General features: G+C 36.0%; 1 protein-coding gene across 1 annotated transcript in view; it reads left to right on the forward strand.

Annotated features, from left to right (window-relative positions):
- PDHX (pyruvate dehydrogenase complex component X) overlaps positions 1-9,007 on the forward strand; it is a 36,701-nt gene extending 27,694 nt beyond the window's left edge. The window contains exons 9-11 of the mRNA XM_031553378.1: positions 315-473; positions 3,690-3,754; positions 5,804-9,007. Coding sequence (XP_031409238.1) covers positions 315-473; positions 3,690-3,754; positions 5,804-6,068 — 489 coding nt within the window. The 3' untranslated portion in view covers positions 6,069-9,007. The remainder of the gene's footprint in view (positions 1-314; positions 474-3,689; positions 3,755-5,803) is intronic.
- The last annotated feature ends 3,156 nt before the right edge of the window (positions 9,008-12,163 follow it).

A 12,163-nucleotide genomic window follows, 5' to 3' on the forward strand; every position in this document is an offset into this window, starting at 1 on the left:
AGCTGGATCCCCTGAAATTGCATATTTTCTGTTCCTGGAGTATACATTCATACTTCTTGACAAAGTAAGTTTAAATCAAACTAATAATGTATGTTGTATTACTTTCTTTTCTGGCTTGTGGCATTCCTGATGACAGATGTGACTTATTGTTTTGCCTTCGTTTACAGACAGCAATCTGATGCACCAATTAATTGTGTGGATGCATGTATCTGTCTAGCTATGTGTCTTACAGAATTGTCCTTTTCTCTTGATAACTGATTGTACCACTGTTCTTTTACCAGCTGTCCTTCTTTTCCCTTTGTTTTTTTTCCTAGCAAATGCCAGATGTGAATGCAACATGGGATGGAGAAGGCTGCAGGCAGCTGCACTCCATTGACATTTCTATTGCTGTGGCAACAGACAGAGGTCTCATTACACCAATCATAAAAGATGTTCCTGCCAAAGGAATACAGGAAATTGCTGCCTCTGCAAAGGTAGGACTGGAGTGTATAGTAAGCTGAGGAATATAATAGCTGTGTAGTTCCATCTTTTGGAAAATGAAACATGACCCAGATGCACATCAATTTCAAGAAAAGCAGTTTTGAAATGGATCTTATATTTAATTATTGTTAATTTTGCAACTGTTTATTTTTAATGAACCATAACTTAACCCTCATGTTATTTAATTGCATTTGGGCTAGACTGTTTGAAAAATAAGCCTGTATTGATTTCTGTGTTTTATTGCTATTGATGTATTTCAGTAATCCTCATGAGGTAATTTCTGTATTTTTCGATTTTTGAATTTGAGGTTTTTTGCTCCTTATCCCAGAGATCTGTTTGAGGCTGCTTCTGTTACACTCTGTGCATTATCCACAGCTTTTCAATATACAGCTGAGAATGTCACTCCAAAGATAACATTAAGCTCCTTGTACTAATGAGCAGTATTTTGCATAGGCTAGGTGCCCATTAGTGACTTGAACTCTTGGCAGTTGTTGCCAGCCATAGAAGAAATGTTTTGTGGCAGACTAAAATACAGTGAATGTTAAATGCACCAATCTGAACTTTTCTTTGTCATTTAATGAGTGCCATTATGAGTGTCATTAATGAGTGAGGTCATCTAAGACCTTCAGTATCTCAGGAATGCAATGAAAGTAGCTGCTGAGGCATGAAACTGTCCTGAAACTGGACAGAAGCTGTGTTTTTATAAGTCTAACTAATTATAAGTCTGAACTGCCAGAAAGGAACTAATGAAGTTATAACAGAAAAAGATTCCCATAGAACAATGAAATAAATATGTACCTCTCACACAGATGGGGAGACTCAAACTGGGAAACTGCATCTGTTTCTCTACCAGTCTCACTGTGTTTTGATAGGTGCATTCTTTCTATAGGTTGCTGGTATGTCTCCTGCTTCATGTTAATTCTGGAACTTCTTTCCAGGCCATATGCATTCTAATAGCATATTCTTCATTTCTCATCACTCAGTGCAATTGCAAGTATGCTCAAATTGACCCTATTGTGTGAACAGTATTCCCATAGTTATTATCTTTTAGTTCAGTAGTTATTCAGAGATGAATGGAAGCCTAAAATAATAATCAATGTACCCTTTTTGGGAGCTTACAAGAAGGAGATTATTTACAGTCTGATAGTGTGATAGGACATGGCTTTAAACTTACGAGGAAAGATTTAGGTTACATGTTTAGAAGATACAAATAGAAGATAGAAGATTACAAAGGGTGTGAGGTGCTAGCACAGGCTTCTCAGAGAGACTGTAAATGCCCCATCTCTGGAGGCATTCAAGGCTAGATTGGATGGGATCCTGGGCAACCTGATACGGTGGCCAGCAACCTTGCCTATGGCAGGGGATTTAGAACTAGGTGATCTTTAAGGTCCCCTCCAATCTAAGCTATTCAATGATTCTGTCATTCTTTTAACTTTTTAAATCCATAGTAAGACAATTTTTGAAAACTTCTTCAGAACTTGATATAAGCTTGAATTATTTAGTGGGCAGTGAGTTAGAATGAAATTCCTTTAAGCTTCTTGTTTCTTTCTAAGTTGAAAGCACTGCAATTGTTAGAATACTGTGGCCTTTCAGAACATTTGTATAAAAAGATATTATTTAACAGGATCAACAGTGTCGTGGATGTTGCCCTGCATGTGCAAGTTGGGCTTGCCTCATGAAGGAGGCCAAGAGGATGTGCCAAGATTTTATTTCTGTTGAAAAATACCCATCAAAAGAATTAAGCAATCTGTTTTCTTCATATGGTAGAAAATGATAAAGGCGACTGTCATAAATGGAAACTATGATGGAATTGGCTTCTTTTTGTTTGCATGTGGGTGGAGGTAGAGTCATTATCAAATAAACTTCCGCAAGGATAATGAGTTGGTTAGTAGCTATAGTTGTCACATGAGTTGATCCCTTTTCATGTCGCAGTAGAACTCATAAGTTTACATGGATGAGTAGTAACGTTACACCAGAAGCTATATTATATCGCCAATCAATTATGATGGTGATTTTATAATTCTGAAATATTGTACAGTTGTAAATTGGTAAACAATAGTATGAATACCTTAGAACTAATTAAGGATTATTGTGCTAATGCTTAATTGTATGAAGTCCTATGTAAGAAAGTATTCTAAAAACACAAAGATTTTAAATGAACAGAATAGCCATGTCTACACTTACGTTTATAGTCAGTTAATTCCAGTTTTGCTTTTAATTGGCAATTGTCTGTTATCACTGACAGAGGTTATAAAGAAGTCATACTGTGAAGGAGTACTTGTGAATATGTTGTTTGTAAGCTTATTTTCAAAGGTTGCTCTGAAAGTAATGCCTCTTGTTTATTTCACAAAATGGGGAAAATATGTTGGGGCAATTGCTGTGGAATGTGGTTGGGATATGGAAAGCTGGAAAATATGTGGAAAATTTCTAGAAAGCAGACTTCCTAGGAAGCATTTCTCTGAAGTTGCATGGAAAATTATGGAAATTAAGTCTATTGGTGGGGGATGAATGAAGACTGCTAGAAAGCTCATGGAAAATGCTTGAAATGCTTTTGGAAAACTCCTGGAAAGCAGAGAGAGATTTCTTTGAGATCCATTGCAGGGAAGAGGGGGTATGAGAGTTCGTAGCAATGCCCTCTTGGGATGGAGATATTCATAGGAAACACCTGTGATTGCTGAATAGCACATATGTGGAGGAGAGGGTTCCTAGAAGGCACTTCAGAAAATCTGTAGAACGTGTGTATGTATTCATGGAGTCCACTGGGAAACTCTAATTAGTTTTATTATTTTGAACCAGAAGGAAAATGCAAACAGAAATTTCTGAAGTGTTAGGTGGTATTTTTTCCTACATTTATGTTGAGGGCAATATTGTGTACTTGTCTCATCAGTATAACGCCAGGTTATTTTTGTTATATTAAAAACACTACAGAGGAAGTTTTTGTTTTGAAAGCTGGAGCAGGGTTTGTCCAGTGAGAGAACAGCTTATATTGAATTGCCAGTATAATTAGAAAAATGAATATTTGTGTCCTGGTCTTGTCTGACTGATCACTGCAATTACAAATAGTGTCACTACAGTGCTCACCAAAATCAGGTAACTTTTTTTGTGGTTAAACATCACGTAAAATGTCTTAATGAAGTAGAAACAATGCTAGTGTTACAATGCTTGAATTTCTTTCCTCTCTCTCCTTTTTTCTTGTTGCATTTTCTTAGGCTCTAGCAAAGAAAGCAAGAGATGGAAAACTGTTACCTGAAGAGTACCAGGGAGGATCTTTCAGGTAACACTTCCTGGCAGTGTTTAATAAGAGCATTGTGGGTTTAGAATTGCTTTATTCTCAGAGATTCTACTAAGTGTCAATGCATTACCTTTTAAAATATTGATCTATTTAGGATGAAACTCCATGGGATGATTATGATGGATGATTATGAGCCTAGTCCAAGTGCCAAGTATCAGGGAAAATTACTGTCTTAGTACATGTCTTCAGCAAGTTAAATTCATTAGAGCCTGCTGAGACACTCAAGTTTTTTGTACCGAGGCAGTTCTGACTTTTGTTTTTGCACCTATTTTCTTCACAATGGCATAAGAATGTTTTTTGTTTGTTTGTTTTACTTTGATTCCATCCTGTAGTAAGGAAAACGTATTTATCATAGAATGGCCTGGGTTGAAAAGGACCTCAAAGATCATCTAGTTTCAACCCCCCTGCTATGTCAGGGTCGCCAACCACCAGACCAGGCTGCCCAGAGCTACATCCAGCCTGGCCTTGAATGCCTCCAGGGATGGGGCATCCACAACCTCCTTGGGCAACCTGTTCCAGAGTGTCACCACCCTCTGAGTGAAAAACATCCTCCTAATATCTAACCTAAACATCCCCTGTCTCAGTATAAAACCATTTCCCCTTGTCCTATCCACCCTTGTAAGCAGCCATTCCCCTTCCTGTTTATGTGCTTCCTTTTGAAACAAGTATTTTAAATGGTTTGTTGAAGAGGTAGCACAGCGTTCAGTGATGCCTTGTTTGTCTTGAATTCATTCTTTGGAAGAATGTCTCCTGAGATGTAAATAAATAAATAAATAAAATTGCTATAGCAAAGTTGTGTAGCTACAATTTAGATCATATATATTCAGTAGATTTTTTTTTTTATAAAATAAACTGCAAAAAGAGATAGCGATCTTAATTATAGGAAATAAATAGCTTGCATTAAACATTTGCATAAAGGTAGTGATACAGTTGCACAATAAATTCTTAACTGACCTTTCAGGCTTTCAATTTCCAAAAATTAATATACTGTATTTTAGAATAAACAGGATTGTCACAACATTTTTGTTACACAAATATTAGCATAGCACACTTTTGCCAGTTTTCAGATGCTAAGTCTGAATGCTCATCATTAATGTTCTTCTATAGCTGATTGTTAGTGATGAGAATAATACTAGAAATTGCTCTGTTCTGCAGAAATATTGCTCTAATATATAGTCAAGTGCCTGAGATGCAGCTGCCTGGAGTAAGTATCTGTGTCATGCTGGAGGGGAGTGGTTGTGGGAATCTGTGAGTCCTTCAATAGAAAACGTGTGTAGAAATGGTGCTTCAGAGATGTGGATAAAAACTTCAACAAAAATTGCCTACAGGAGAATAACTGTGGGCAGACAAATTTTGTTTTCCACTTTTTTTCAGTAACTAACAGAAAGGAGGATATGGTGGGCCAGCTTTCTCTGGTAAACAAGCTATCATGAAGGTCCAGTCCTTCCTTATGTTCTACTTCCCAGCTGGTGACACAGACAAGGGAGAAAGTTGTAATGAGGCTTTTTTGTGTCTCTCTGATAGCTAGATATTCGAAAACCATACAACTTGGTTATCAGCAGCCATTGTAACTTCAAGTTGTGAGGTTTGCTCTAAAAGATTATTGGTTTGGAATAGGGACAGGAAATTACAGGAGTTGTTTTGTTTGGTAATGTTGTGGTATCTTACAATATATTCAGTTACTCTTTGGAAAAACTATATTTTTAGGAAAATATAAGAAACTATGGATGTTACTGTGTATTCCCAGGTAGCAAAATTGTTGCAACTGCCATTGTGTCTGGTAGAGTGTAATGCAAGGATATAGTTCTATAAAGAAAGAAGAATTGAGGAACAGATGCTTTAGTTGTAATTAAAAAACTCAAATCCCTGAGAGTCTGAATGTGTCCAGTTGAAATCCAATTCAGAGCTTCTTCATGAGTGATTGATCGTCAGAAAGAAATTAGCTGATAGTAATCACTGAATATAGACTTTATGCTTCTGGGGGTTACGTTATTTCTGATATTAATGGTAACTCTTTTCATTTTTGTTTAGTATCTCCAACCTAGGTATGTTTGGCATCAACGACTTCATTGCAGTCATAAACCCACCACAGGCCTGCATCCTAGCCGTGGGTCGAGCAAGACCAGAGCTCAAGATTGTGGAAGATGAAGAAGGGAATGAGAAACTTAAGCAGCATCAGCTCATGACAGTGACTCTCTCAAGTGATGGTCGTGTAGTAGATGATGAACTGGCCTCAAAGTTTCTGGAAACCTTGAAAGCTAACATTGAGAATCCAATACGTCTCGCCTTGTGTTGAACTCAGTGAAGATTGCTTCCTGATTTGATTGATTCCTGATTTCACTGAACTCAGTGAAGATTGATTCCTGATTTGACAGAACTGTTACAGAAAAACAAACCCAAGTAAGAATAGAGAGAGTAAATAGTGTGAGATAGACAGTTAAAATATTTAATTTATTGAATTAACATGGAAAATATAAATTTTCATGCTTTTAGTCATTTCCAGTGACCAGTTTTTATATTGTAAAGCTAAAGACCTTAAAGTTAGCACATTACATTTCTTTAAACATTTAGTACTAATAGCACATAACGTGTGCATAGAAATTAAATTTCTTCTGTAAAGAAAAGCTTAAAAAACAAAACTATATAAAATTTAAAAGGGAATCGAGGTACTTTTAAGGGCTAAATATCTAGCTTTTACAGTGAGGTAAGCACGAACTGTGATTAAGCAATATGCTGCTGAGTCCTGATCAATACTGAGGTTGTGGAATAGCTGACTTCAATTGCTGCAGTAGTTTCTTTCAGTTTGCAACAGGCTTCTAGCACATTTTACTATCCAGCTTAGACTGAAGAAAAGTTTGTGAAATTTTAACGAAGATTTCATTGAATTCTGACATAAGAGCAAAGAAGTCATAAACCAATTAAAGGTTTTGTTTAGTTACATTACAGATTTAACTGTTCTTTATCACCTTTACTCTAAGCTATACTGGGCAAAGTGAGATGAGTGTGGAGATGAATAAGGAAGAGAAATGACAGGAAGTTCTGAGAAATACTAAATTAGATCTTAGATAAGAATGTAATTTCACAGAATGTGAAGTAACCTGATGGAATCTCCAGCTACATTTATATAATTAGATCTCATTAATACACTTTTAAATAGTAGCTGAATCTATCTTTTTTCAGTATTGTAAGATTGCTGCTTTATTTCATACTATGCGGAGGGTGGGGATGAGAATAAACTTGTCTGAAATGGATGATATCTCACTGGTTTTAGATTTCACGGATTCTAGTTTGATGTCACCAACATCTGAGGAAAACAGAATTTTGTGCACCAGTTAATTAGTAATACGTTTTACTTTGGTTTAATAAAAAAAAAAAAGAAAAAGAAAGTAATCATTGAATTTAGCAGCTGTCCCAACTCAGAAATCATCTTCAGTACCACAAAATGTGAAAAATATTGTTTTTGGGTGTTCATTGATATACTGTTGTTAACTTAAAACCCAAGGCAATTATGCCAGCACTGTTGTGATGGAAAAAGTGGCTTTGATCAGAGGTTGCAGTATAAAAGGTCATTTTTTGCACACTGAAAATCTGCTGATTAATTCTGTTTTTCCAATGCATTAATGACGTAGGTGTGAAATAATCCATTGTGAGTCATATATTGAATGATAACTCAGCTGGAGGAATATGTTCAGTGGCATGAAGCTTAAGTGAACAGAGATAGTTTTCTTCCTATAGATAAATATGTATGTGTTTGTAATGAAGTAACTGCATTTACAGAACCTGATTATATAAGTTCAGTTGAATTCTGAGAGTCTGTATTATTCTGGTTGTTTTTGTTAAGTTTTGGTTATTTTACAGATTTGTAGAACTTGTTTATTGAGCTGCTGCCGTAATTAAAAAGATAATTGCAAGACAAAAACTTTAGTTAATGCTGAGTTCAGCGTTTTCACTAAATGTTTACTACTTTGTCTTGTTATGATGCCATAAATTTCCTAAATTGTTAATGTAACAGTAGGGAGGAAAGAAACTTCTGATTACCAGGTTTAGTCTACTGTGTAATAATGGACATATGCATTGGTATTTCCTGGAGTTTTACGCTAATCAATTCTATTCATGATTGTGTGCTGAAGATTGATATTTCTCAATAGTGTTGGTGTGTGAACCCCAGCACTTCTATAACCTACTCCCTGCCTGGCCACAGCTATGGGCTGCATGACTGATGTGCATATAAAACTGTAATTCCATGTGTTTGTGTTCGTGTAGTGCAAGTCAGTGTATTGCTTTTTGTTTGGAGCCACTGAAAGGCACTGTTGTGTGTGTATACATATCATTTGTTGTGCCGTTTCGTTCATGTGAGTGCTAATACTTCCCTTATTTGACACAAATAGGTAAAGACAATGCAACTTCTTTTCCAGGTTAAATAAACCTGAAACAACTTTTGAACGGGGCAAATCTGTCAGTAAGGCTAATGCAAGTTTTAAGTCTGTTTCCTTTATATATGCCTGCTAGCCAGCCTTGTCATTTGACAGAAAAAGGATGTGTGTGATTTGTCAGTCATCAGCATGTGAAGGACCTCTGGAATTTAGTCATATTACAGTAACAGTCAGATCTCAAATAAATGCATCTCCATAAGTAATTGTACCATTCAACAACATTTACACCTTTAGCAAAAGTGAGATATTACTAGCTGCTCACACAAATCATAATAAACAATGACTTTCTTTATTCAAGAAATCAAGAATTTGGTAATGAGGCCAATGGTTGAAATGGCCCAGAAAATGAACCATGTAAAATGTTTATGCTTACTTTTGAAGCAAGTTTGCCTTGGAGTAAAAATTTCACAGATAAAAGTACAAATTTTTGTGTTTTATTCTTTAGAATGACATCTACCAACATCTCTTTTAGGTACCTGAGCAAGAAATACCATGAAAACCTCTCTTTTTTTCTTGAGTTAAAACACTAAAATTTAAAATTTGAGGTCTGTGTTATTGTTGGCTGGGAAATGTCTGCCTTCAGGATATGCTTGGTGAAAATTGCTTTCTTTGTATAATTTTCCTCTGAAGAAGGCATAGTTAGGAAAACTAAAGGATAGCTATTTTGGACATTGTGATTGTTGGCAAGTCATGAACTGCACATGGTACACTTCAATCCTTAATTTTACTCTCAGAATCTTTGGCTTTTTTTATTTCTTTTTTCTGCCATGTATTCCTTTTGCAATAAAATTTCTGGAATGAATCCTCCTAATATAATTTAAAGATTCTCACTTCTGCAAAGTGAATGCACCGTACTTCTTCCTCCTAATCTTTTGGTCCACATGTTCATTTCCACCAATACAAAATAACACAGATGCTTTTATTTCATCTAGAGATTATTCCTATTGTATACAATAGACTTTTAAAGTTGAGCAGGAAATCATAAGCATGACGAAGTCTGAATAAATGCTTTTATGTACTGTTTTGTACAGTAAGCTGTATTTTGATTGCATTACAGTATATGTGGTTGTTGAGTGAGTTGGGGAAAACTAATGCGCAGAATCACTGGACCAAAGTGTCATGCTTGGTATGATTTCCTGTGCCATAAAATGAAGGAGAAAAAAAAAAAGTTGCCTTTAGGATTAATCGTCTTATGGTGGTTTGGAGCTGATTTCTTTTTTATTTACTTTGCTTGTCTCATACGACTTCGTTTTATTTCCTTTGAATCTTTTCCTGGATTGAATCAGATCATAACAAATGCTTTTTTACTCTCTAACGTCCATTCAGAATGTTGTGCATTACTGTAATTTCTTTGAAAGCAGTATGAATAAGGTACAGGAAATAATGGTTGCACGATGACCGGTGCCAGTGGGATTGAGTTGGCGATTTTTCAGTCAGATACACATGTTGCAACCCCTTTTCAGTACCACTCAGATTATCTTGGCTGTTTCACTTATGGGTTAATCGGGGTAAGAATAATCTATTTGTATGCTTTACATACAAATACCACAAGTAGCCTCTGGGAATCTTAATTTCTTGTCATTTGTGCCGTAAGGCTTTTTTATGGAGAAGAATTTTGGGTGGACAACCTAGTATCTTCCCCAACCATTCTGCTTCAAGGATGTGAAAATCCGTAGCGTGGAGCTGAAAACACTGTAGGAAAAGGTGCGGTCGAGGTGTTGCAGATGTGACAGCATACAGTTTTAACAGCTTTAGTGGCTGAAAAGTATCCCACTGTTGTCTTAAGGCAAAAGAAAACTATGTTACAAGGAGTCTTCCTGCCAAGCAGATGATTTTCCATAGGCAAGTAAGTTACATGACATGGCAAGATCTATAGGTCACTGAACTTAGCAGCTTACTGCATGATTTAATTTCTTTTTTTTTTTTTAATCTCACTGTTTTTAACTAGCTCTGCATTGTTGATGATAATTTTTTCCCCTTTCCTAAAATGTAGAAGTACTGTCTTAAGAAGTCACAGCAAAGCACGTCATTGACTTGCTTATCAAGGAATGCTGTGCCTGTGTGCTCAAAAACCTCTTTGATCTGTTTCCAGACCACACGGTCCATACATCTGCGTAAGCTAGAAAAGAATGCAGGAGTTGGATTGTCATGACAGACAGACAGTCTTCTGTTATTCAACCAAGTCACCCCTTCCTGTAAATGGCAAAGCTGTATGTTGCAGTAGTGCTAGATAAAGAGCAAGCATTCTTTGAAAAGATAGCAGTGGTGGTGGTCTCATCTGCAGATTAATGCACTCAGTGTTCCTTTGTCTCGCACACTTGGATGATTCTATATAAATTGGATGCAGGGTTGTAAATTGACATTGAATGTTAGTGAAAGTCAGGTACTATTTTTTTAGATAGAAGCTTCTGGGAGCCAGACTACATGGGGAATTTGAATGGAACTGCCATAACTGTATGAGAATTATTCCCAGTAGTGTAGTATAGGAAGAGACTGTCATATGAGTAGGCCACATAAGCCTACTCCTTAGTAATTTGTTCATTGTTATTTTGATTATTGTTTTTATTCCTGCAAGATCACTTACTACATCATTGTGCCAGTTATTCTAGCAATCTGACTAACTTCTGTTTCCTCCATAGGTAATATTTCAGCTTATGTTCTGTACCCCATCCACGTTGTAGAAGGGTTTCTGCTAAGTTTCCTGTTCGCGGATGACTTCCCTTAACTGTCTGGTTCATGCTATTTAGAGGATGGTGCTTTTTTCCAAGGCTTTGAAATAAAACATCCCTTCACTGCTACTTATGTACAGCAAAACTGAAATCTAACTAGCTGTCTGTGTGCTTCTATTAATTTAAGCTTTTCAAATAGGGAAGAGATTCATCCAATACTGTAGATTAGAATCCATTACTATGGATTAGAAGTAGCTATTAGTTCACTTTATTCTGAAGCTTGCTAATAAGCAATCAAGCCCTATCATTCAAGAAGTATCCTGGCATTTGAAATTTTATCTACTCCAGTGTGGATTTGTAGCCTTGGTATTTGTTGTTTGGTTTTGTTTGTTTGCTGTACATTTAAAGTATTGAATACCTTGTGAGTGAAGGACACGGTAAGTATTTGCAGAAAAGTTTTTCATTGTTTGTTGTGTTTTCTTGTTATGATGATGTTTTTCATTATCTTTGAAGTTTTCAAATATTAGCTAAGTTATAGTTGATGTTTTGATAAACCTACGTTAGTAACTTGAACATTGTAATCCTTCACTGACTTTGCCTACTGGGTAAACTTTAGAAACTTCTTTAAATTTTTACTTCTTTAATTCTACAATGTCTCTTACTAGTTTTTTTATTGTGTTAATGTAAAAACTGAAATGCAGTGTTTTACAGCAAAGTGTATGAAGTACACTTTTTAAGATTTTGTTGTATTTTGTAAATAAACAGAAATGCGTGCAAGTTTATACAAAATTTATTCCCATGAAGGTGTGTTGGTCAGTCTATCCATTTCTGTACATACAGCTACTTGCTGAATCATTCTGCAAAAGCGGGCACCAGAGTAGTAATGTACTCCTTACAGGTGTGCTTGGTATAATTCATGACAATGTTACTGTTTTCTGTCATTTAAGTCAAGGAACAACTTGTTTTAGAGGAAGAACTGAAATACAGAAAAGCCAGCAGAGGGCAGACACACTGCAGTATGTTTTTCTGACTGTCTGTCTTAAGGTCTCTGTGAATATAACCATTGAACTATTTTAGTACGTAGGCATTATGCTTGAATTTAAGGAATGGCTTGATGGCTCATTGTTTGGTTTTGAAGTATTTTGAAAAGAACCTGACATGAATAAAGAGGGAATAGTAAATAGTATCTTGTCTTGGTCTGATGGAAATAAAATCAGATAGAAGCCGTGCCCGCTGACTGGTGTCATCTCCAGAACTGATGTTAAGCATAAGTTTATAACTTCCAGGCT

The sequence above is a fragment of the Meleagris gallopavo genome, chromosome 5 (genome assembly GCF_000146605.3).
Source record: "Meleagris gallopavo isolate NT-WF06-2002-E0010 breed Aviagen turkey brand Nicholas breeding stock chromosome 5, Turkey_5.1, whole genome shotgun sequence".
Taxonomy (NCBI): Eukaryota; Metazoa; Chordata; class Aves; order Galliformes; family Phasianidae; genus Meleagris; species Meleagris gallopavo.